Here is a 22954-nt window from a genome sequence, read left to right as displayed (position 1 = left end):
CTCATCCTGGGGACCCTCAAACACCACCACACTCTTCTTCTCTCTGTGCTTCTCACTGCCTTGCCCAGGAAAAACTCTGAGAGAGAGCTGTGCCTGGTCTGTCTGTGGAGAGAGCTGCGGCCCTGGGGATGCAGCAGGATGGGCAGGAGGGGCCGAGTGCCTTCCAGGAGGAACCCAGTGCCTTCCAGGAGGAACCCAGTGCCTTCCAGGAGGAACCCAGTGCCTTCCAGGAGGAACCCAGTGCCTTCCAGGAGGGGCCGAGTGCCTTCCAGGGGCTGAGCGCGGCGGAGGCTGCGGCCGTGCTGGCGCTGATGGAGGAGCACGAGGAGCCCCTGCTGAGCCACTCCGTGGCCTTTGCTGAGCACCTGGATCGGGAGCTGCGGGGGCTGGAGGAGGTAATGGAGCCATGGAGGGCCCAGAAGGAGGGGCTGAGTCTCTGGGCATCAGCAGCTCTTCCCTTTGCTCGGGGAGAAATTCCAGGAGGAAGGGGAAGAGGAAGTTCAGGTTCAGGGTCTGACTGTGGGGTGCTGGGGTGTGGGGTACTCTGGGGCTTGCTGAGGAAGGGGAAAGGACAAAAGGGGTCCCTACAGAAGGAAAAGCAGGATCCAAGGAGAGTGAAAAGGGGATTAAAATGAAACAGAGCTGGAAGGAGATTGAAAAGGAAAATATAAACCAGTAGGAAGGGCCAGTGGAAAAGGCACAGGATATTTCCAGAATTCCTGGTGAGGGTGGGGAGGCCCTGGCACAGGCACCCAGAGAAGCTGGGGCTGCCCCTGGATCCCTGGAAATGCCAAAGGCCAGGTTGGATGGGGCTGGGAGCAGCCTGGGATGGTGGAAGGTGTTGGAACAAAATGGGCTTTAAGGTCCCTCCCATCCCAAACCGTTCCAGGATTCTGTGGTTTTCCATGGATTTGGAAGAGAAAGGGAGGAAATGAAACTGAGGAGCTCAAGGGTCCCCTGGAAGAGGATCCTTCAGCATCCCTGGCTCCCACCCCTGGGTGGATGGAACTGGATGGCTTTAGGGTCCTTTCCAACCCCAACTATTCCATGACTTTTGACTACTGAGCTTTACTGACTCCATTTGAGTTGCTGTGATTTATTGCATTTCTGCAGAGGAAATTTCTCCTTTAAGTGCTGGAACAAAAGACCTAGGAAAGCTGCTTTGAGCACTTATCTCCTGCTAAAATATCTGGGATTTTATGGTTGGTAGCCAAGGAAAAAGGAGGAAAAATAAGCCAAAGGAAATATCCTAAACCCTACAAGAAACCACAAACCCTAAATCGAACCTCCTTTAGCTGCAGAGCTTGCTGTATTCCCATATATGATTTATTACACTTGGAAGTTAATCTGGAAGCCCAAACTCCTGAGGTTTGTTCCTGCCAGCTCCTGGCAAGGAATTCAGGCACTTTGTGACTGTTCCCAGCTGTAAAACACCCTGGGAGAGCAGCAAATACATCTTTATTAAGTTTTTTTGAGATGAAAGGCACCATTGAATACATTATTTTAATGCCCTCTAATGAATAAATGTGACTTCCCTCTAATACAAATTAATTAATGAGCATTTCCATTTCTGAGCCCTAATCTCCAATATTAAATGTTATTAATCCCCTCAAGATAGACCAGCACATGCATCCATTTCAGCGTTTTCCCCACATCCCAGTGATAGCACCTTGGCTTCCTCTCCCATATTAATCACCCTCCTCTAACCCACCTGTTCTGGGAATCACAGAAATCCCTGCACTGGCAGCAAGGAAAAGTTGATTTCTCCAAAGGCAAGGACGGCACGGCCGGGACACCGGGAGGCCAAAGGCTCTGATTTGGACATTGATATTCCTCCAGAATTCCAGGATCCCAGCACATGTGGAACTGCAGGCGGCTCCCAGCAGCTCTGTGCTGTAGCTGGGTTATATTCCTGTTCCTGGAGCCTCTGGAGAGCCCCTTCCCACAGCACTGTCCCATCAATGTCACCGGGGATGCTCCCCAGGGTGACAGCCTGAAGGAGTGGCAGGGACAGGCGTGGGGGAGGCTTCTGGCTCTAATTAAAGAGCAATTAATGATTGGGAAGCTCTGGGCAGAGCTGGTGGGATGGGATGGGGTCCCAGCATGTGGCAGGGAAGCAGAATGAGGAGCATGGCTGGTGCTTTTGGAGATGAGTGTCCAGGGTGAGAGAGGGTGGGAAAGCTGGGGGTGTCCACCTGGAGAGGGGAGCTCAGAGCCAGGGCCTGAAGGGGCTCCAGGAGAGCTGCAGGGGGACTGGGGACAAGGATGGAGGGACAGGACCCAGGGAATGGCTCCCACTGCCAGAGGGCAGGGATGGATGGGAGATTGGGAATTGGGAATTGTTCCCTGGCAGGGTGGGCAGGCCCTGGCACAGGGTGCCCAGAGCAGCTGGGGCTGCCCCTGGATCCCTGGCAGTGCTGGACACTGGGGCTGGGAGCAGCCTGGGGCAGTGGGAGGTGTCCCTGCCTTGGAGTGGGATGGGAAGAGCTTTAAGGTCCCTTCCCAGCCCAAACCAGACTGGGATTCTCTGAAATCTTGTGGGATGGACACTCAGGTCCCCAGGAGACTGCACCACTTGTGGAGGGGAGGGTTGGACACTCCCTGCAGTGACACATTCCCAGGACACACAACCAGCAGGGCTTGGTGGCCTCTCTAAACTGATGGAGATTTTTCTGCTCATGGCCAGATTTTCCTGGACACTCCTCAGGAATTTTCTGGAAGTGCCCTGAGGGAACACCTTGCCCAGGGCAGGGTTCTGTGTGCCCTGGCCCTGGGGACATGCAGGTGGCATTTGGCCAAGGTAGGACAGTGGCACTTCCACCAACACCCTGCAGGTTACAGTGACACAATCCCTGCCGTGCCTCAGGAGGGGGAGAGACAGGACATTGGACCCCAGGACATTTGACAGGACATTTGTCCCCTGCCAAGCTCTGAGTCCCTCTGCTCCTGCTTGCCACAGGCCAACCTCCGAGCCATCATCTCCTCGGAGCAGCAGGCAGCCCAGCTGATGAGCGCCCTTGAGGAGGCCCTGGCCGAGGTGTCCCGGGTGGAGGAGACCCTGCAGGTGTGTGATGAGCTGCTGGGGGCTGTGAGGCAGCAGATGGATCACATCCACCGGGAAAACTCCCTGCTGCAGCGCCTCGCCTCCAACAGGAGCCAGCTGATGGATGAGATCCTGCTCCTCACGGTGCGTGGGCTCGCAAGGACATTAATCTTCAGCTGCTGAATCTGCTGGGAAAAACTTCCAGGGAATTTTAAACACTGAAAGTTCTGATTGTCTGCAAGGGTAGTGGAGCTCCTCTGGCTGGGAAATGGGGATGGGGCTGTAAGGTGAGGATGGACAGAGAAGGGCTGGGATGTGCAGGGACCTCACCACGACCCAGAGGGGTCTCTGAAAGGCCTTTTCCAGGGCAGGACTAGGAATGACAAAGCTGATGAAATACCCATGACCTGGGAATACAAAACCAACAATTAATGAACTAATTAATTAATGAGAGGCAGAGCTTGCAACACCAGGCCTTCCTCAGCCAGCACTGCAGCTGTTTCTGAGCAGAACATTGGTTTTCATGGGGACTTCCATGGATTTTCAGATGGACACAGCATCTGCTGATGAGGGCAGCCCTCAGCTGCTCCAGCCAGCAGCATTCCCAGTGGGATGGGAAAGGATGGGAAGGGATGGGAGGGGATGGGAAGGGATGGGAAGGGATGAGAAGGGATGGGAATCGATGGGAGAGGACGGGAATGGATTGGAATGGATGGGAAGGGATGGGAAAGGATGAGAAGGGATGGGAAGGGATGAGAAGGGATGGGAAGGGATGGAATGAATGGGAAGGGATGGGAATGGATGAGAAGGGATAGGAATGGATGGAATGGATGAGAAGGGACGGGAAGGGATGGGAATGGACGGGAAGGGCTGGGAAGGGCTGGAATGGGAGGGGTGAGGGGCTGAGCTCTCTGGCTGTGTTGCAGAGCCAGCTGCAGCTGAGCAGGGAGCACCGAGCCGCCCTGAGCCGGGCGGATCTGTCCAGCCCCGCAGCCATCGGAGCCTGCACGGCTGCAGCACAGGCTCTGTCCTCCTGCATGGAGCTTCCCATCCCCCCCTGTGAGTAGGAGCAGGGATTCCTCCCACGGGATCACCCTGCCAGGGGTGGACACCTCTTGGAGCTGGGGAAGGAGCTGGGGAAGCTGTGGTTGGAAATCCTGGTGGGTGCTCCAGCGTGGAAAGCTGCAGTTCATTGTGGCAGGATGTGGGAGGTTTTGGATCCCTGGAGGTGTGCAGGGACTTGATCCTGGCAGGAAATCCCAAGTTTTCCTTGTGGTGAGACTGGGCGTGTCTCCTTGGCTGAGGCTGGGCTCAGGGATTATTTTTATTTTTTAAATTTGATTTTCCACTCCTTGTCTGTATTTCCTTGGTACTACAGGAAAGCTTTTGCCCCTTCATCAGCTTTTGGGTGGATTTATCTCAAGACTTCTGTCTGAGTTCCCAGTTTTCTGAGGGAGGTGGGTCTGCCCCTTCCCCAGATCCCCTCAAATCCCAAACTATCCTTTTTTTCCCTCGAGGTTACCGGAAGCTGCAGGCGGTTGCAGAGCAGCTGATCCTGTTTGAAACCCTCAAGCAAAACTTCGAGAGCTCCTTCATCAACCACATCACCAACATCTTTGAACTGCAGGTGGGCTCCACTCTTCATGGCAGCCTGAAATCCTGGGAAATTGGAACATTCTGGGGAGGTCAGGCCGGTGGTGCAGGAGATGCTGCTGTGACAGGATTTTCCCAAATTGTCTCTGCAAAGAGATCTTCCCACATACCTTCCCCTTGCCATTGTCCTTCAGTCCTCAGGTTAATTTTCCAGGGATGGAGGAGAAATCCATGCTCTCAAAATACCTCTGGTGACATTCCTTAAGTCCTTAGGTCTGGAGATTTTTCATTTAGGTTTTCTTATTTTATTTTGGGAGTTGTTGATCTGTTTGTAACCTAAAACCCCAGGGTAAACCCTTTGGTTAACACCTCCCAGTACTGGTCCGGCAGTTTAAAAGATTTGATGGACTGTGGGCAGCAATCCCAGAGATTTCCTTCTGTGGAAAGGAGCAATTCCCAAATCCTTACTTCCTTAAATCCTCAGCGTTTGCTTTCAAGCAGTGGTTCTGAGAAGGGAGCTGGGAAGGAGCTGTGGGATTTCCATCCTTGGAGATTTGCAGACCTTGGCTGGGCACATCCCAGAGCAAACTTTTCCATCTGGATCTGCTCTGAACCTGCCCCACTCCAATCCCACCCGCACAGCCCTGCGGGTGCAGTGTCCCAGCAGATTTTCAAGGCTGTTTTATGCGAATTTTTCCTGTCATTTCTCTCCCTTCAGGGCAATTCCCAGGCCCCTGCTCTTGGTGCCCCCGTTGGCGCCGTGGCTGCCCCGAGCCATGGCCCCCACCACGAGGAGCTGCTGCCCTACACCCCACTCGTGGCCTGGCTGAGGAGCACCAGCCCTGCTCTGTTCTGGGACCTCCCCAAGGTAGGGCTGGATCCCTCAGCAGCCACTGCAAACCTTCCCTGGGAACAGGCAGGTGCAGCTGGGGAATTCCTGGGGGACCTGGCTCCCACCTGAGCTTCCAGAGCTTGGTCCTGCTGGGGCTGGAGCTCTGTGCCCAGCAGGAAGCTGGGGGGTGCCAGGGCTGTGCTGAAGTGAAAGGTCTGAAATTCCCAATTCTGGACTTTTTGCTCTTACCTGGCCTTTCCTCCCCATTCCAGGTGTATTCCCAGAACCTTGGCAGGCTCTATGAGCGGGAAATCAAAGCCCTTTTTGAACAGGCCAAGATGTCCCTGTCAGGAAGAAGAAAAGGAAGTGAGTGGTTCAAAATCTGCCCTCTGTGCTGCTGGGCAGGGTTTGGCAGGGTTTGGTGACAGCCACCTCCAGCACGGGTGGCTCCCCAGGCTGGCTCCAGGACTTTATTTCCTGGCTGTGCAGGTGGCAGGGTGGGAAAAGCCAGCTCTGCTCCACACCAGGCAGTGTTGGTGAGAGCCTCGGCTCCATGAATTCCCCACTTTTGTTCAGCTGCTCCTCAGAGCCGGAGCTTTTGTGCCCTTCCCTGTGCAGGGCTCAGCAATGACCCACTGGTGGCTGGGATCGTGTTCCAAGCAGCCACAGGAGAGAGAGGGGGACGTAGAAAAGCCTGGAAAACAAAACCTGTTGTCAGCTCCCTTCTCCCTGACTCTCAAAGATTCCCACTCCACCATTATCTCCTGAAAAAACCCCACCAGGTTTTCTCTTCCCTTGCCTTGATCTGCTCCAAGGGCTGGAGCTCCCCTCCCGTGAGGACACGCTGAGGGATCTGGGGTTGCTCAGTCTGGAGAAGGCTCCAGGAGGATCCTGTACCTCTCCCACCCCTGGAAGTGCTCCAGACCACGTCAGACAGGCTTGGAACACCCTGGGATAGTGAGCTGAGTGTCCCTGCCCGTGGCAGGGGTGGAATGAGATGATTTTTTGGTCATCCCAGCCCAAAGCATTCCTGGATTTTAGGATTCTCTAAAGCCCGGTCCATATTTCATGCAAAATTCCCCGGACACTTTCCCCTGCAGGGGGAAGCCTGTCCCAGAAGACAGAGGGAATTCACAGCAATATTTATGGAATGATTTCACAGTGAGCTGACTGCCAGGCCTTGCTGTCCCAAGGTGCTCATTTCCACCAAAATCGCTGGGGCTGACTCAAAATATTCCAGTCAGGTGTTTCTGAAGATAAAAAGAGAAACTGATCTGTCTCCTCTGGAAATTTTTTATGGCCCACAAGTCACATTTTCCCTCAGCAAAACAAAGGGCTGTAATGGAAATTTCCAGGCCAGTTTGGCCCAGTTTGAAGGTCAGGCTGGTGTGTTTTGTCCATCAGAGTCAGCACTTCCCGCTCTGCTCTTCCTTCAGCACTGGAGTCCAGATCCCAAGCCAGGGGATGGAGCTGAGGGAAGGGAATGGGGTTGGTGGCTCCCACTTTTGGGGTTCCTCACAGCCAAAACCTCCCCACCACCCCCTCCAGCTCCTCCTGCCCAGCATCACTCCCCCTGGGAAAGACACTCAGCTGCTGGGAAAACAGGGCACCTCAAACCCTGGGATCAAAGCAGGATGGGGAGTGCTGACACAAACACCTGCACGGCAATCCGTGAAAAAAAAGGAGGAAAATTTCACCTAAATAGTCCTAATGGCACCTAATGGGCACCACTTGACCATTTATGGGAGTAAAGTTGTTAAATTAAACAAAAGGTGGTGCAGGGCATGTGTGGCAGCCAGTCTGCCCCATCCCCTTCCATAAACATTAAAACTGGGATTTCCTTTCTCTATTTTATCCATCTTTAAATCCTGTAAACCAGGAGGGATTAAACCCCAGGAAAAAAACCTTGGAAGGCTGCAAGGTGATCCTGCTCCAGTGGAAATCAGCCCAAAGTGTCTGCCCAGCACTGGGGCTGCTCCACGGGCAGGACAGGGTGAATTTTGTTGTCCTGGAGTGTCCCCACTCTGCTCCAGAGGGTGAGGACAGGTCTGGGACAGGCAGAAAGCCCCAGGGGCTGCTCAGCCCATCCTCGATGTGAACAGAACATTGGAACAACCTCCCAGTTCGTGAGAGAAGGAGGAATTTTTAGCAAGTTGTGCCCACAGAGGTGGTGGCACCTTCCCCGGGGCTGGCGGTGTCCCGGCCGAGCTCTCTGTGCCGTCTCTGCGGCGCTGGGGGCAGAGCAGGGGGACAGCAGGGGAAGGTGACCCCTTCCCAGCTCCAGCACAGGCCAGAATTCCCACTGTGGCTCTCAGGGGGCTGCACACACTGCAGGAGGCTGCCCAGGGCTGTCCCTGCTCCCTGCAGCATTCCTGCAGAGCTGGCTGACCCGGGAGGGCTGGCAGGGCAGCTTTGGCTGTGCGGGGCTTCTGCAGGAACCTCATCCAAGGTCCTTCCTGCTCATGGCTGGAGCCCGAGCTGTGAGGAAACCTGTCCCAACACATCCCTCATCCCTGCCCCAAAACATCCCTCATCCCTGCCCCAACACATCCCTCATCCCTGCCCCAACACATCCCTCATCCATGCCCCAAAACATCCCTCATCCCTGCCCCAAAACATCCCTCCTCCCTGCCTCAAAACATCCCTCATCCATGCCCCAAAACATCCCTCATCCATGCTGTAAAATATCCCTCATCCCTGCCCCAAAACATCCCTCCTCCCTGCCTCAAAACATCCCTCATCCCTGCTGGAAAATATCCCTCCTGCCTGCCCCAAAACATCCCTCCTCCCTGCCCCAAAACATCCCTCCTCCCTGCCCCAAAACATCCCTCCTCCCTGCCCCAAAACATCCCTCATCCCTGCCCCAAAACATCCCTCATCCCTGCCCCAAAACATCCCTCATCCCTGCCTCAAAACATCCCTCATCCCTGCTCCAAAACATCCCTCCTCCCTGCCCCAAAACATCCCTCCTCCCTGCCCCAAAACATCCCTCCTCCCTGCCCCAAAACATCCCTCATCCCTGCCCCAAAACATCCCTCCTCCCTGCCCCAAAACATCCCTCCTCCCTGCCCCAAAACATCCCCCATTCCTGCCCCAAAACATCCCCCATTCCTGCCCCAAAACATCCCTCATCCCTGCCCCAAAACATCCCCCATTCCTGCCCCAAAACATCCCTCCTCCCTGCCCCAAAACATCCCTCCTCCCTGCCCCAAAACATCCCTCATCCCTGCCCCAAAACATCCCTCATCCATGCTGTAAAACATCCCTCCTCCCTGCCCCAAAACATCCCTCATCCCTGCCTCAAAACATCCCTCATCCCTGCTGGAAAATATCCCAGTCCAGGTCTCCAGGCCATTTCCTTTCTCCTGATTATCCCAGTAAATTTTTTGGGCTGATTCTCTCATAAAGGATTTTCTTTATGGCACCACCTGCTGATTTCTTGCCTTATGTGATGGGAGAGTTTAAAAGGCAACCTCGAGCTGTTTATAATTAATTAGGGGCCTGTAATTAAGTCCTTTCTCATTTTGCCATTCTATTTTCTGTAGGCTTGTTAAATTCTTTCCCATTTGCTGTTAGAAGATTTTTTTTTTCCTGGTTTTGCCACTTCCCAGCTGGTGAAATTATAATGAAATGGTGAGAAAAAGGCTAAGAAACAGCTCCTTAATTTAGTCCTGGTTTTAGCAAGGCTGAGGTCATGAGCAGGGCTGGCTCATCCCTCATCCCTGCTCAGTGTGGAGCTCCCAAATCCTTCCCAAAGGGAAAACCCTTCAGGAATGGCTCAAATAAGGATGTTTGAGATACTATGACTGCTGGAGAGGTGACCTGACTCCCCCAGAACATTTGGAATAGGGGAATGATTCCCATTTCTGGAAATAATTAGGAAATAATCTGGATGTTTCCCCACTGATTCCTTTCAGGGAGTAGAAAAATGTTTTTTAAACACATCTTTCAAAGGATTTTTTTCAACTTTTCCATTCAGGCCAAGCCCCCAGTGCTAAAACTGCCAATGTTGGAGAAATATTTTTATTTCCAGGTGAAAGATTTTAATTTTAAAAGGGCATTTTTTGAGAAAAAGCCATTCCCACCTCCCCTGGATATTTTTTAATCACAATTTACAATCAAAATTAAGCACCAAACAATTTTCCTGAGGCTTTTGCAGGTTTTTGTGCTGATCTGTTCTCTTATCCCCTGGGATTTGCCACAACCCAGCTGTCAGGAGTAAGCACAAGGCAGCAAAGGGATAAACACCTCAATCAGTGAAATCAAAAGGCAGTTTAATGATATAAAAATAATGAAAAATGGGGAGAAACAGGTGAGAAGGCAGAGAAAAAAAAAAAAGGGAGGAGGTTTCTGACACCCCACACCCCGTGCAGGTCTGCAGGAGACGTGGGAGAAGCCAGCAGGGAGCAGGCAGCCGTGGTGGAGCCTCGCCAGGAGCAGGGACAGCCAGGAGGACGCCCTGGCCAGGGGGAACGTGAGCAGGGTAAGGAGCTGAGGGCTCTCAGCAGTCCCACCTCCCTCCCTGGAGCAGAGCCTGAGCTCTCCCTGTGCTCCCCTCAGGTGGGCACGGAGCTGCTCTGGTGTCCCCAGTGAGTCCCAGAGGGTCCCCAGACCAAAGGTGGTTTCTCAGCAGGTGCTGGAGCAGGTGCTGAGCGAGCTGCAGCCCCTCTGCGCCTCGGAGCAGCAATTCCTGCAGGAATTCTTCTGCCTCGGCTGTGGCTCCGTGGAGCTGGAGGTGAGGCTGAGCACCGTGTCCTCTCCAGGACCATTTCCCAGCCTGGCACATCCATGGGTACCTGGGCTCTCCTGGGCTCTCATCCTCCAGGAACCAGCAGTGGGAAAGCTTAAGAGGAGAATTAAATGGAATTTAATTCACAGCTCCAGGAAAATCAGGGGTCTCCAAGCATTAAACAAGAGGCAGAAATAAATCCAGAGCTCATTTTCCTGGCTGAGGGAGAGCAGACAAATCATCATTTGGTGGGTTTAGCTGGGATGTTGAGAAGGAATTCCTCCGTGTGAGGGTGGGGTGGTGTTGGGATAGCATTCCCAGAGCAGCTGTGGCTGCCCCTGGATCCCAGAGCTTGGAGCAGCCTGGGACAGTGGAAGGTGTCCCTGCCCAGGGCAGGGGTTCTGGGGCCCATCCCAAACCACTCAGGGATCCTTTGATAATTTCCACTCTAATCTTTTTTCAGGGATCTGCCACTAAGGCAGGAGAGCCCATGGCACCTCCAGAGGATCCTCCTTGCACCAAGAGCCAGAGCCAGTACGTGGGGGATGGGATACCCTGGGTGCTCTGAGGGGACACAGGCTGAAGTGTCCCCTCCCAGTTAATTCTGACCTTTCCCATGATTTTGGTTTGGTTTTTAAGGCCAGAAGAAGCCACAGCCCAACTGCTGAGTGAGATCTTCAGCTGCCTGGAGCCGGAGCTGCGGGCATTTCTGGATGTCTGCAGCAAGGTTCACCCCCTGGGCTGCCTGCAGGTCCTGGTGACCCTGACTGACTCCGTGCTTGGGGCCGGGGGCCCTTCCTCAGCTCCCTCCTCATCCTTCCTCCACACCCTCCTGGGGAACCTGCTGCTCCTGGCCAAGAGCAACTTCAACAAATGCATTGTGAGTGTGCATGGTGGGAGGGAGCTGTCCGGGCTGGCTCTTGTCTGTCTGCCCAGACACGCGCAGGATGGCTCGTTCCGATCGGGCTTCAAAGGACGAGGCTGGACTCTCTGATTTTCGGTCTTCAAAGTTGTTTATTATTTCTTATCTACAAAATTTTCTCTCTGCCCAGCCGGGATCTGACCAGCAAGGCAGCCAAAGGCACTCTGACCACCCACAGGGCAGTCGTGTCTTTTTATAACAAAACCTACGTAAATCATATTTACCTTTTATCCCCAATACTTATCATTCTTATTAACAAGTGTACCTTCACCATGAACCTATCCACAAGTGCCAACATCACACAGAAAATGCATGACAAGAAGAAGAAAGAAGAATCACGAGACAGGCCCAAATTCCTCCATCTTGTCTCCATAACCCCCCTGTACCAAAACCTTAAAATCCATGTTTCACCCTATAATTGTATTGTTTCTGCACCATTCAAACCTGAGTGACTCCCATGTCCTCATACACAGGTGGCACATCCCTAGAAGGGTCCAAGTCAAGCCACCAGGTGCTTTTGGCAACATTCCAGGACCTCCGAGCCCCCCAGGGTTCTCTCGGTATCTCTGGACATTTGGAGCGATGTGCTGAGTTCCCACAGGGAGCCCAATAGACCTGAGGGATGTTTGACCTCTTCCAGAACCTCCCAAACAGAACCATGGAGGCTGGAGACGACCCCCACAATCACTGGGCCCAAGCTGTGGCCAATCCCCAGCTTGTCCCCAGCCCAGAGCTCTGAGTGCCACATCCAGGTGTTCCTTGGACACCTCCAGGGATGGGGACCCCAAAGCTCCCTGGGCAGCCCCTGCCAATGGCACAGCTCCATGCCAGCCTCCAACATGGAGCATCCCATCCCTTGGGATTGCAGAATGCATTGCAAATGGCAGAAACCCTCCCAAACCCAGCTCCTTGCCCTGTTTCCCAGCCTGTGCTCCTCCAAACAAGGTCAGATCTGAGGGTGCCACCTCTGTGTCATTCTCAGGGCACCTTGTGCAAGGAGATGGAGGAGGCCAAGGCTGCCAGCAGGACGAGAGGGGGGATCCTGCCCTGTGTCAGCCGCTTCCAGGAGCTCGTGGTCCTCTCTGAGGAGGTGTTCCAGACATCCCAGCGCCGGGGGGAGCTGGACAAGGCCCAGCTCAGGCTGGCCAGCAGCGTCTTCAGCAGCAGTGAGTGCCAAGGCTGGGTGTGCTGGGTGGGAAATGTCCCCCTGCAGCTGCAGGAGTGACCAGTGGGCCACCGGGGCAGGGTGAGCTGCCTACCCCTGAGCACTGAAATCTCTCTGCCCAAACAAGATCCTGGGAGCACCAGGCACATTCCAAGAGTGTCAGGGGGGAGCTGCCTGTCCCCTGAGCCTGCACCTCAAACCCCTTTCTCTGAGCAAGGTCCTGGGAGCACCAGGCAAATTCTGGGTGCTCTGTCACAGGGGGATGGGCCCCGGGCTGACAGGGCTCAGCTTACACACAAGGGCTCAGCTTTGGATCCAGTTCCAACATCTCCCACCCCACTGTGGAGGGAGAGCTCCTCACGGATCAGTCTCTTCTTACAAGGTCTTGGGAGCCAGAAAAATTCCCCCAAAACTACCAAGGGGTGTCGGTAGGGAGACCGGGGTTGGGAGAGTGGGGCGGGGAGCTTCCAGTTGATCCCTGTGTAGTCCCAGCTGGAGCCCTCAGCTTCCTGTCAGTAAAATATCCTGTTTTCCTGCCTGGAGAGGACCTGAGGGGCTGCAGAATTCCCAGCTCAGGAGGTGGTGCAGAGCTCCCACCTGCAGGTGAGCCTGGGGTGACCCACTGATAAATACATGGACATGGCCCTGCCGGGCTCCAGGAATGTTGGCAGGGAAGCAGATCAGGCAGGGAATCATGGACAGGGATCAGGATTTGTGTTATAATTACTCCCTCTGAAGTCAGAGGGTTCAAATGAGCCATCCCAAAGGCACATCCCTCCAGAGAGCCTGCAGGGGCTTCTCCCCACACCTGACTGCCTCCTTCCTTTCCAGTCAGCAGCCTCTCCTCAGCAAACCTGAGGGTGAACACGGATATGGTGATGATGGAAAATTTCCACCACATCCACAACTTCCTGTGCCAAAGGAACATCCCCTGCCTGGAGGGCAAGAAGAGAGAAGCCAAGCAAAGGTCCAGGGAGCACATGGAGAAATACATCACCACGTACGTGGGCCAGTCCCTGGAGAGGCTCAAGGTGAGCGCAGGACCCTGGCCTGGGCCTCCAGGGCTCCTCCCAAAACTCTGGATTTACTGGTGTGCAAAACTCCCTGCCCTGGATGCAGACTGGGATTGTGTGACTTTGTTGTCACAGGGTATGACAGCACCTGGATTTCATTCTGCTCAGGGATTCCCAAAATCCTGGCATGGCCTTCTCCAGCTCTCCCAGTCTGAGCACAGACACCAAGGGTGTGAATAGTGCAGGAGCCCATTCCTGCTTCTTGGAAACAGTCTGTACATATAGGAACTCTAAATCCTTAGGATTTAGGGTATTTCTCCACAGCAAAATTGCAGCAGGAATACCCAAACAGATTCTTGGGTTTTACAGCAGATGTGGAATGCCCTGTCCAGTGTTCCCTTCCCTGACCACTCCTGGGTCTGGCTGTGCAGTCCCACCTCAGCAGCATCACAGAATCCCAGTCTGGAAGGGATCCCAAAGGATCACCCAGCCCAAACTTCACTGCTTGGATGAGATTCTGCAGCTCCCTGTCCAGTCACACCCTGAAATCTCCGGTGGTGGGACTCCATCCCATCCCTGGGCAGGTTGGATTGACCATCCCAGTGTGATCAGCCCTCCCCTCCCCCAGGGAAGCCTTTCCCACTCCCTCTCCTGACACTCCAAACCATGTGTGGCTTTTTCATTTTCCTGCTGCCTTGTCCTCGTGCCCATTTCCAAATGGTGAACCAAGACATGGGGGGCAGAATTCCAAAGCATTGGTGGGGAGCTTGCTCCCAGTTTGTTCCCAGTTTGCTCCTATTTTGCTCCCAGTTTGCTCTGTTTGCTCCCAGTTTTTTCCCAGTTTGCTCCCAGTTTGTTCCCAGTTTGCTCACAGTTTGTTCCCAGTTTGCTCCCATTTTGTTCCCAGTTTTTTCCCAGTTTGCTCCTATTTTGCTCCCAGTTTGCTCCCAGTTTGTTCCCAGTTTGCTCACAGTTTGTTCCCAGTTTGCTCACAGTTTGTTCCCAGTTTGCTCCCATTTTGCTCCTATTTTGCTCCCAGTTTGCTCCCAGTTTTTTCCCAATTTGCTCCCAGTTTTTTCCCAGTTTGCTCCCAGTTTGCTCCCAGTTTTTTCCCAGTTTGCTCCCAGTTTGCTCCCAGTTTGCTCCCAGTTTGCTCCCAGTTTGTTCCCAGTTTGTTCCCAGTTTGCTCACAGTTTGCTCCCAGTTTGTTTCCAGTTTGTTCCCAGTCTGCTCCCAGTTTTTTCCCAGTTTGCTCCCATTTTGCTCCCATTTTGCTCCCAGTTTGCTCCCAGTTTGTTCCCAGTTTGTTCCCAGTTTGTGCCCAGTTTGCTACCATTTTGTTCCCAGTTTGCTACCATTTTGTTCCCAGTTTGTTCCCAGTTTGCTCCCAGTTTGTTCCTAGTTTGCTCCCAGTTTGCTCCCAATTTGTTCCCAGTTTGCTCTCAGTTTGCTCTCAGTTTGTTCCCATTTTTTTCCCAGTTTGTTTCCAGTTTGCTCCCAGTTTGTTCCCAGTTTTTTCCCATTTTGCTCCCAGTTTGCTCCCAGTTTTTTCCCAGTTTGTGCCCAGTTTGTTCTCAGTTTGCTCCCAGTTGTTTCCAGTTTGCTCCCAGTTTGCTCCCAGTTTGTTCTCAGTTTGCTCCCAGTTTGTTTCCAGTTTGCTCCCAGTTTGTTCCCAGTTTTTTCCCATTTTGCTACTAGTTTGCCCTCAGTTTGCTCCCGTTTTTCTCCCAGTTTGTTCCCAGTTTGTTCCCAGTTTGCTCCCACTCCCACTCCGGTTGCGTGCCGGCATCTGGCAGATCCCAGCTCTTTTTTCACAGCTGCCTGGGCTGATCCATCCAGCCCTTCCCAAGTGGCTGCTTTGTTAACTGAGCTAAGAGCATCTGGCTCTGCTAACTCAAACAGACATTCCCTCCTTCCCGAGGCTGCAGCTCTTCCGCTCCTTCCCTCTCCCTAAAATGTCTCGCAGATGGAGCTCAGCTGGAATTATTTATGGGACCTGTTACTTCCAATTTGTTTCCAGTCCTTGCTGTCAAACATTTGTTGGCTTGGCTGAAAAATCAGCTCCGTGTCTTGTGCTACCTGAGCTCTGCTATGGCTTCAAATCCTCCCTTTTCCAGGGGAAAGGATCATTTTATTTCTCACAACAAAGTGAGTGGGATTTGAGAGCACCTGAAAATCCTGGCATGGCCTTCTCCAGCTCTCCCAGTTTCTCTTCACCAAGAAGAGGAACAAAGAGGTGCAAGCAATGCAGAGGCCAATTCCTGGTTCTTGGAAACAGTTCATGCATTTGGGAACTCAAAATCCTTGGGATTTAGGGTATTTCTCCACAACCAAGTTGCAGCTGGAATACCCAAACAGATTCTTGAGCTACATGAAGAGACAGGAGGATGAAGGAAGGGATTACTCCCTTGTTTTACAGCAGATGTGGAGTGTCCTGTCCAGTTCTGGCAGAGATGTCAGGAGAACTGAGAAAATTCTGGTTTTGCTTTACACCTCTGCAGGTTCTGGGATTCCCCATCTCTGGCTCCAAACCCCCTGTGGGGAGAAAATTGAGGGGAGCACAAAGGAACTGGAGGGATTTTCCAGCAGTCCCATTGCTCCATGGGCCTGCAGCCCTTAGGGATGCTGCTTGTTGATCAGGGAGGGGAGAGAACCATGAAATTCCCTATGTTCTGCTTTCCTGGAGAATAAAATCTCCAGCACTCCATTAAACATCCTTAAATTCTTAATTCCAGCTGAATTAGACGTGGGAGCTGAGGGCAGCGCTCAGGTGTCAGCCCTGGTGCAGGAATCCACCTTGGGATGGCTCCTCAGGGAATCTCCTTCCCTTCCCAGCTTTTCTTTGAGGGGGTCAAGGCCCGCCTGGCTCAGGGGGTGAAGGAAGAGGAGATCAGCTTCCAGCTGGCCTACAGCAAGCAGGAACTCCGGAAAGTCATCGAAAAATATCCTGGCAAGGAAGTCAAAAGGGGCCTGGAGAGCCTCTACAGGACAATCCACAAACATCTGTCCCCAGAGGAAAATCTTCTGCCGGTAACTGGAGTGGGATGGGTGTGACACTGGGATGGGTGGGATTCGGGCTGCAGGGGCAGGGGAAGGACCTGAGGTTTGCTTTTCCAGGTGCTGTGGCAGCTCATGGAGCAGGGGTTTCTGCTTTTCCAGGTGCTGTGGCAGCCCATGGAGCAGGGGTTTCTGCTTTTCCAGGTGCTGTGGCAGCCCATGGAGCAGAGTTCTGCTTTTCCAGGTGCTGTGGCAGCCCATGGAGCAGGTTTCTGCTTTTCCAGGTGCTGTGGCAGCCCATGGAGCAGGGGTTTCTGGTTTTCCAGGTGGTGTGGCAGCCCATGGAGCAGGGGTTTCTGCTTTTCCAGGTGGTGTGGCAGGCCATGGAGCAGGGGTTTCTGGTTTTCCAGGTGCTGTGGCAGCCCATGGAACAGAGTTTCTGCTTTTCCAAGTGCTGTGGCTGTCCATGGAGCGGAGTTTCTGCTTTTCCAGGTGCTGTGGCAGGCCATGGAGCAGAGTTCTGCTTTTCCAGGTGCTGTGGCAGCCCATGGAGCAGAGTTCTGCTTTTCCAGGTGCTGTGGCAGCCCATGGAGCAGAGTTCTGCTTTTCCAGGTGGTGTGGCAGCCCATGGAGCAGGGGTTTCTGCTTTTCCAGGTGCTGTGGCAGCCCATGGAGAAGGGTTTCTGCTTTTCCAGGTGCTGTGGCAGCCCATGGAGCAGGGGTTTCTGGTTTTCCAGGCAGTGTGGCAGGCCATGGAGGAGGGGTTTCTGCTTTTCCAGGTGGTGTGGCAGCCCATGGAGCAGGGTTTCTGCTTTTCCAGGTGGTGTGGCAGGCCATGGAGCAGGGGTTTCTGCTTTTCCAGGTGGTGTGGCAGCCCATGGAGCAGGGGTTTCTGCTTTTCCAGGTGGTGTGGCAGGCCATGGAGCAGGGGTTTCTGGTTTTCCAGGTGGTGTGGCAGCCCATGGAGCAGCGGTTTCTGCTTTTCCAGGTGGTGTGGCAGGCCATGGAGCAGGGGTTCATCCAGCAGTACCAAGAGTTTGAAGAGCTCATCCAACGCTGCTATGCAGGAGCAGGGATTGCCCTCGACTTCACCATGGAGGACTTGCTGAGCTACTTCAACTCCATCACCGTGTCCAACATGTAGGGAAATCGCTCTCTGGATGTCAGGAGCGGCTCAGGAATCCTTGTCTGCAGCCACACCTCTGAGGAGCTGAACACAAAACCATTCCCAAGTTGGATGTTTGGGTTCCTACCCTGAACTTAATCCCAATCTCCAGCCTGTTAGTCCTAGACTAAATCTCTCTTGGGGAAGTGGAGCTGCCAGACCCAAACCACAACTTCCCTGCTCCAGGAAACCATTTTGCCAGCAGGAAATGACACTCCAAGCCTCAGATTTCCCCCAAACTGAGCGCTGGTGCTGCAAATGCTCAGCAAAACATTCACAATGGAAAAATGTCTTCTCTCCAGGGACTTTCTCCTTCTCTGTGCTCGAATTTCAGCGAGCCTGTGCTAAACCAGAGGGTTAAACCACTGAGGCACTCTGAGTGTGAGGTTTCCCACATCCAGGTATCCCAACAGGCGCCGCTGCTCCACAGCTCTCCACTGAAAGTCATCCAGCAGATGAAAGTCCAGAGCTGTAAATATTAATGGATTTATTGCTTTTAGCTCAGATTTACTCCCATCTTAACTGGAGTGGAGAAATGTGCAGTTCCTAGAGATCCAAACCAATCCTGCAGGGAATTCCTGCTTTTAACCCATTTTTGTAGGAATCTTCCTACAGCAACTCACCAATATATTGCCATTCTTTAACTGTTGTCTCTGTTTCTTGGGATGGTCATGGGGCTCACATGCTTTCTGTCACAACCTTCTTCCTAAACAACTGGAGTTTGAACTTCTTGATATTTCCCCACAGGACAAAGATTGTTTTATTTATTTCACGTGTTAGAAAATTATCTTGGAGGCAAGATTCCCTGTGCATTGCCAGGGAGATGGGAGACTGCTGTGGCTGCTTGGGCAGCCCCTCTTCTCCAGGAATATCCTGCCTTCTTCAGGGGGAGCTTTAAGCCAGCACATAAACCAAACTTTCCCTTGTAAAGGGAAAAATCCAGACTATTTTTCTGGGATTTTTCAAGCAGTTGGCCTTTGGGTCAAGGTCCACCTCTGCAGGGAGCAATGTTTACAGCTCCCATTTCCAATCTCATCATTCCCTCCTTTGTCCCATGACGTGGCTGCTCCCAGCAGGAAGAGGATGGTCACAGGAAACCTCCCAGAGCTGCCTTCCCAGCTCCTCGTCCCTCTGCAGGTAACAGGAATTTTGCAGCCCCGTTTCCTTTCATCTTTTGGCTCAGGGGCTCACTTGGAAGAGGAGGGCAGGAGGTGGGGGCTGTAGGCTGGGACATGAAGGTGCTGCAATTTGGGAGCACCCCAGAGGATGCCCGGGGTGGAGAGATTTGCAGAGGGGTTGAGACAGGTGGCTCCGAGGTTGTTGAGCACCGAACACAGCAAGGAGGGGCAGGGATCCCTCTGGCTCTGGTGATGGCTCCCCTATAACCAGTGGAGTCACTGGGCACAGCCCAGGCCATGCCATGGAAGGGGATAATGGGATCTTGCTCCAAACAGGCTCCTCTGGCTGCAGGGAGCAGACATCCCAGTGAAACTGCACCTGGCTTTACGCTGACCCTGCTCCTGTGCCAGTGGGGCTGTGGGATCTCTCCTCACCAACCACTTCCCATGCAGAATCATGGAATCATTTAGGCTGGAAGAGCCCTCTGAGGTCATTGAGTCCACCATCCCCCCCGGCCTGCCAACTCCCTAACCCACATCCCTAAAATCCAAGGGCAGTGCCAGAGGGTCTGAACCCAACCTAAACCACCTGGGACCTGTGACCCCAGCCCTGGTGAGCCCCCACACCCTGGTGCTGCATCACCCTGAGCCCCTGGCCCCACGCTCTGCCGGTGGTGACATCTGGCAGCGTAAAGACAAATGACAAGGAACATTCCCAGATGTTTCCTGCTGCTGTGCCAGGCCCCGGTTTGTCTCCAGTCTCTGGCTTGGCTCCACCTGGGTGAGTGTCCACACCTGGGAGGACCCCAGAGGGGGCTGGAGGAAGGATCACACACATGGTCCCATCCTTGGTGCACACGGGGTTTGTGTGTTGGGAGCTTGGCATCTTGGTGACATCAGCCCTCAGCGATGTCACCCTGCTGGTCCCCACACCTGGCCCAGCCAGGGGCTCTGACAGGCTCGGGTGCCACCAGATGCAGACTGGAGTCCGAGGCTCTTGCAGGGAGGAGGATTTATTGCTTCTGTACTTCTGCCACCTGCAGGACAGAGGAAAACCTGGGCGATCCCTCAGCCCTCAGCTCCCAGGACCGTTTTCCAGTTCCCTGCATAGCTGGATGCTCCTAACTTCCATATTCTCTGCTTTTCCATGCCAGTTCCCAGCCCTGAGAGCATGGCTTGGAAGGAAAGGGGCACAAGCCCACCCTCGTGTTTCATCCAGCGCCTGGACCACCTTGTGCTGACTGTGAAGAGCATTGAGGACACTGTGGCCTTTTATTCCAAAGTCCTGGGCATGGAGGTGGTGACTTTCAAGGTAACCCTGGCCTGAGTTAGCGGGACCCCACCAGGCCCCCGGGGTGCTCAGGACTGCCTGGGGGGTGGGTGCTGAGGGTGTCCAGCCCAGGAAGTCTCCCTCACTCTGGCCTTTTCCTCTGGGAGCAGGGCAATCGCAAAGCTTTGTGCTTTGGCCAGCAGAAGTTCAACCTGCACGAGGCCGGGAAGGAGTTCGAGCCCAAGGCTCGGCGCCCCGTGCCCGGCTCTGCGGATTTCTGCCTGATCACAGCAGGGCCCCTGGAGCAGCTGCTGGAGCATCTGCAGGTGAGGCAGGCCCAGAGTGTCCCCAGGGCAGTGTCACCCCAGGAGACACACATCCAGGGCCTCCAAATGACACTTTCCTGGGGAATGTCGGGTTGCCTCATCCAACAGTTCATGTTGTCAAGGCTGGGGGAGGAGGGCACAGTGATGATACGACCATCAAACCCCTGCTCTCCTGTGTCCTCCAGGCCTGTGGGGTGGCCATTGAAGAAGGTCCCGTGGCCAGAACTGGTGCTGTGGGTCCAATAACCTCCATCTACTTCCGAGACCCTGACGAGAACCTGGTTGAGGTTTCCAGGTACTGCACGGATGTGGCTGCAGGCACTGAGGGGGAGCCCTGACTACAGCCCAGGCCCTGCCTGGGTCCCAGCAGGAGATGGGGTGCAGAGGCCAGGTTTGGCTGGCCCATTAAAAGGTCCAGGCTTTAATTGTGTAAGCCTGGGACAAGCCTCAAATCATAGCCACAAAGTAGGGCTGCAAGGATGTTGGGAGTTTTCCCAAGGCAGCCTACTCTGCTCTACTATGCTCTGCTCTGGATGTGAATCCTGCTTTTATGCATCTCCATCATGGAGATTTCATGGCTTTTTGGGAATATCTGTCCTGCTGCTGCTGCACTACAATTGCTGGGACATCTTCCCTAATTCCTGCTTTGCCTTTTGCTACACTGTCCACCTGTCACTCCTCTCCTCTCCAGAGTCACTTCCACAGTTGGAAATTTCTGTCTCACTTCCTCTCATCCTCCTGCTTCTTGTCTCAAACTGCCTGGTGCTGGTGGCTCTCCCACTGTGCCAGAGGTTTAAATCCAGCTGGGACTGTCCAAATGCATTCCTCTCTTGGGGTTTGGGAATTTGACCTCAGTGTGACACTCAAACACTCCTGAAACTGAAGCTCCCAGTTTCATCCTCAGCTCTGTATCAATAATTGTGGGGTTTCTGTCACTTGGGAATGGGAAAAGCAGGGATGAGGAGCCTACATGAAGGGCAGTGTCAGAAGTCCAGGAGTTCACCTGGATTTATGCAGGGATTGAGGATGGTCTGACGCAGAGGAGTCTGACTCTGATGGCTCCTGGTTACTTGTGGGACTGTCCTGAGTTTTCTTCTTCCTTTAGTTATTTAACAAGCCATTTCAAAGTTATCTAAAAAATATAAAACAATCAAGGACCTGGGGATTCTCAAGCAGAGCAGTTCCGAGGCTGGCCACACTGAGGTAGCATCGATATCCTCACGGGAACAGCGCTGGAAAGGAGGGAGGACTCTTCTGACCTCTTCAGTGCAAATCCTCAATAAAATTGAAGCCATCTCTGAATCGTACTCATTTTTTCTTTGCTGGAATATCGTGGGAAATCCGAAATTCTTCATGGTGCGGAAAAAGGCAACGTCACAAAATATTCAGTGCTTTGGATGATCAGCGGGGATGAGCTGGTTTCCATGGAGTCCTTTGTGGGAACTAAAGACAGGAATGCCATGGGAGAAAGCCACGGGCATCTCCTCGAATGGAGATCCGGGGAGGGATCCCGGGAAGGGATCCCGGGGGGGGGTCCCCGGGAGCGGACTCCCCTCAGCCCCGGAGCCCGCGGAGCATCCCGCGGTTGCTCTCCAGGGTGCTGATGTGCCCCGGCCGTGTCCGGCTACGGCGGGACCCCTCGGGGGGTCCTGCTCACGGGAGAGGGTCAAAGCCCATGCGGGAGGGTCGGTACCCATGGGAGAGGGTCAAAGCCCATGGGAGGGGGTCAAAGCCCATGGGAGAGGGTCAAAGTCCATGGGGGAGGGTCGGTATCTGTGGGAGAGGGTTGGTATCCATGGGAGAGGGTCAAAGCTCATGGGAGAGGGTCAAAGCCCATGGGAGAGGGTCAAAGCCCACAGAAGAGAGTCAAAGCCCATGGGAGGGGGTCAAAGCCCATGGGAGAGGGTTTTATTCCCTCCACTGGAACCCATCTTGGTTCTGTCCCACACACCAATCCCTTGAAGGCCCGGAGGACCTGCCTGGCTCTGGGGCTGTCCTGTTCATCGCAGGGTGAAACATGGAATGACATTTTTGGGGGATCTCACATGTGACCCAAACCACGGGAAACTCAAAACTTTTCATGGAAATTTATCAAATATTTGGAATGCGCTGCTGATGGAGGAACTTCTGTTGGAGTGATGGTGTTGGAGCACCGGAGGCTTTGCTGGCTGATGGTTGTGGTTGTCTCTGGGAGAGAAAAGAAAGAACCTGTAGGGCTCAAGGTTTTTCCCTGGAGGAACCACTGACCACAGGCTAGCATTGCAGTTGTCCCTGTCCCAACCTCTGCTGGCCTCCCCATCTATTGGAAAAGCCTGTGTATTGTGAGTGTTCCAAATAAAACTGATGGTTTGCATAATGCAGCATTAAATCTTTATGGAGAAAATGAATTTAATTCCATTCTTTATTCAGCAAGATTCATTGTGAGTATTGGACAGTGGGAGAGAGTGGATGAACAGAGGTGGGAAGACAGTTTTCTTCTGGATGGTTCATTCCCTGCACAAACCATGACCAGCAAGAGAAAAGGATTTTCCTTCTTGTCTGCTCCCATCTCATCCCTCTTGAATACTGATTCTCACAGCAGATTCCACAATTTTATCACAATCATATCAGGAGTAGCTCTTTGGATCAGCAATCCCAGTGTTTAGTGTGGAGAAATGTTGAGTTCTCCATCTCACTACTCAGGGAAGGCACTGGGTAAGGAGCCTTTGAGGGAATGGCTGCTCAGGAGCACAGATTCCAGATTTCATCCATCTTCATGGAAAGATGAGTTAAGAGCCAAAT

The 22954-nt window shown here is 53.5% G+C and overlaps 2 protein-coding genes across 2 annotated transcripts; both read left to right on the top strand.

Moving 5' to 3' along the window:
- Positions 1–311: 311 nt before the first annotated feature.
- On the top strand, positions 312–17438 carry LOC311157822 (exocyst complex component 1-like; the record flags this gene model as incomplete). Its single annotated transcript, XM_084212794.1, has 14 exons — positions 312–395; positions 2960–3187; positions 3970–4102; positions 4561–4670; positions 5355–5504; positions 5741–5834; positions 9842–9951; positions 10102–10203; positions 10661–10731; positions 10837–11077; positions 12102–12285; positions 13116–13315; positions 16133–16327; positions 17283–17438. The coding sequence occupies 14 exons, from the start codon at positions 312–314 to the stop codon at positions 17436–17438; spliced, it is 2058 nt and encodes a 685-aa protein (XP_084068920.1).
- A 2286-nt stretch (positions 17439–19724) lies between these two features.
- On the top strand, positions 19725–20511 carry GLOD5 (glyoxalase domain containing 5; the record flags this gene model as incomplete). Its single annotated transcript, XM_084213047.1, has 3 exons — positions 19725–19889; positions 20018–20173; positions 20359–20511. The coding sequence occupies 3 exons, from the start codon at positions 19725–19727 to the stop codon at positions 20509–20511; spliced, it is 474 nt and encodes a 157-aa protein (XP_084069173.1).
- Between the last annotated feature and the right edge of the window lie 2443 nt (positions 20512–22954).

This window comes from Fringilla coelebs (assembly GCF_963513975.1).
Source record: "Fringilla coelebs genome assembly, chromosome: 11".
Lineage (NCBI taxonomy): Eukaryota > Metazoa > Chordata > Aves > Passeriformes > Fringillidae > Fringilla > Fringilla coelebs.
This window is presented reverse-complemented; position numbering and strand designations above follow the sequence as displayed.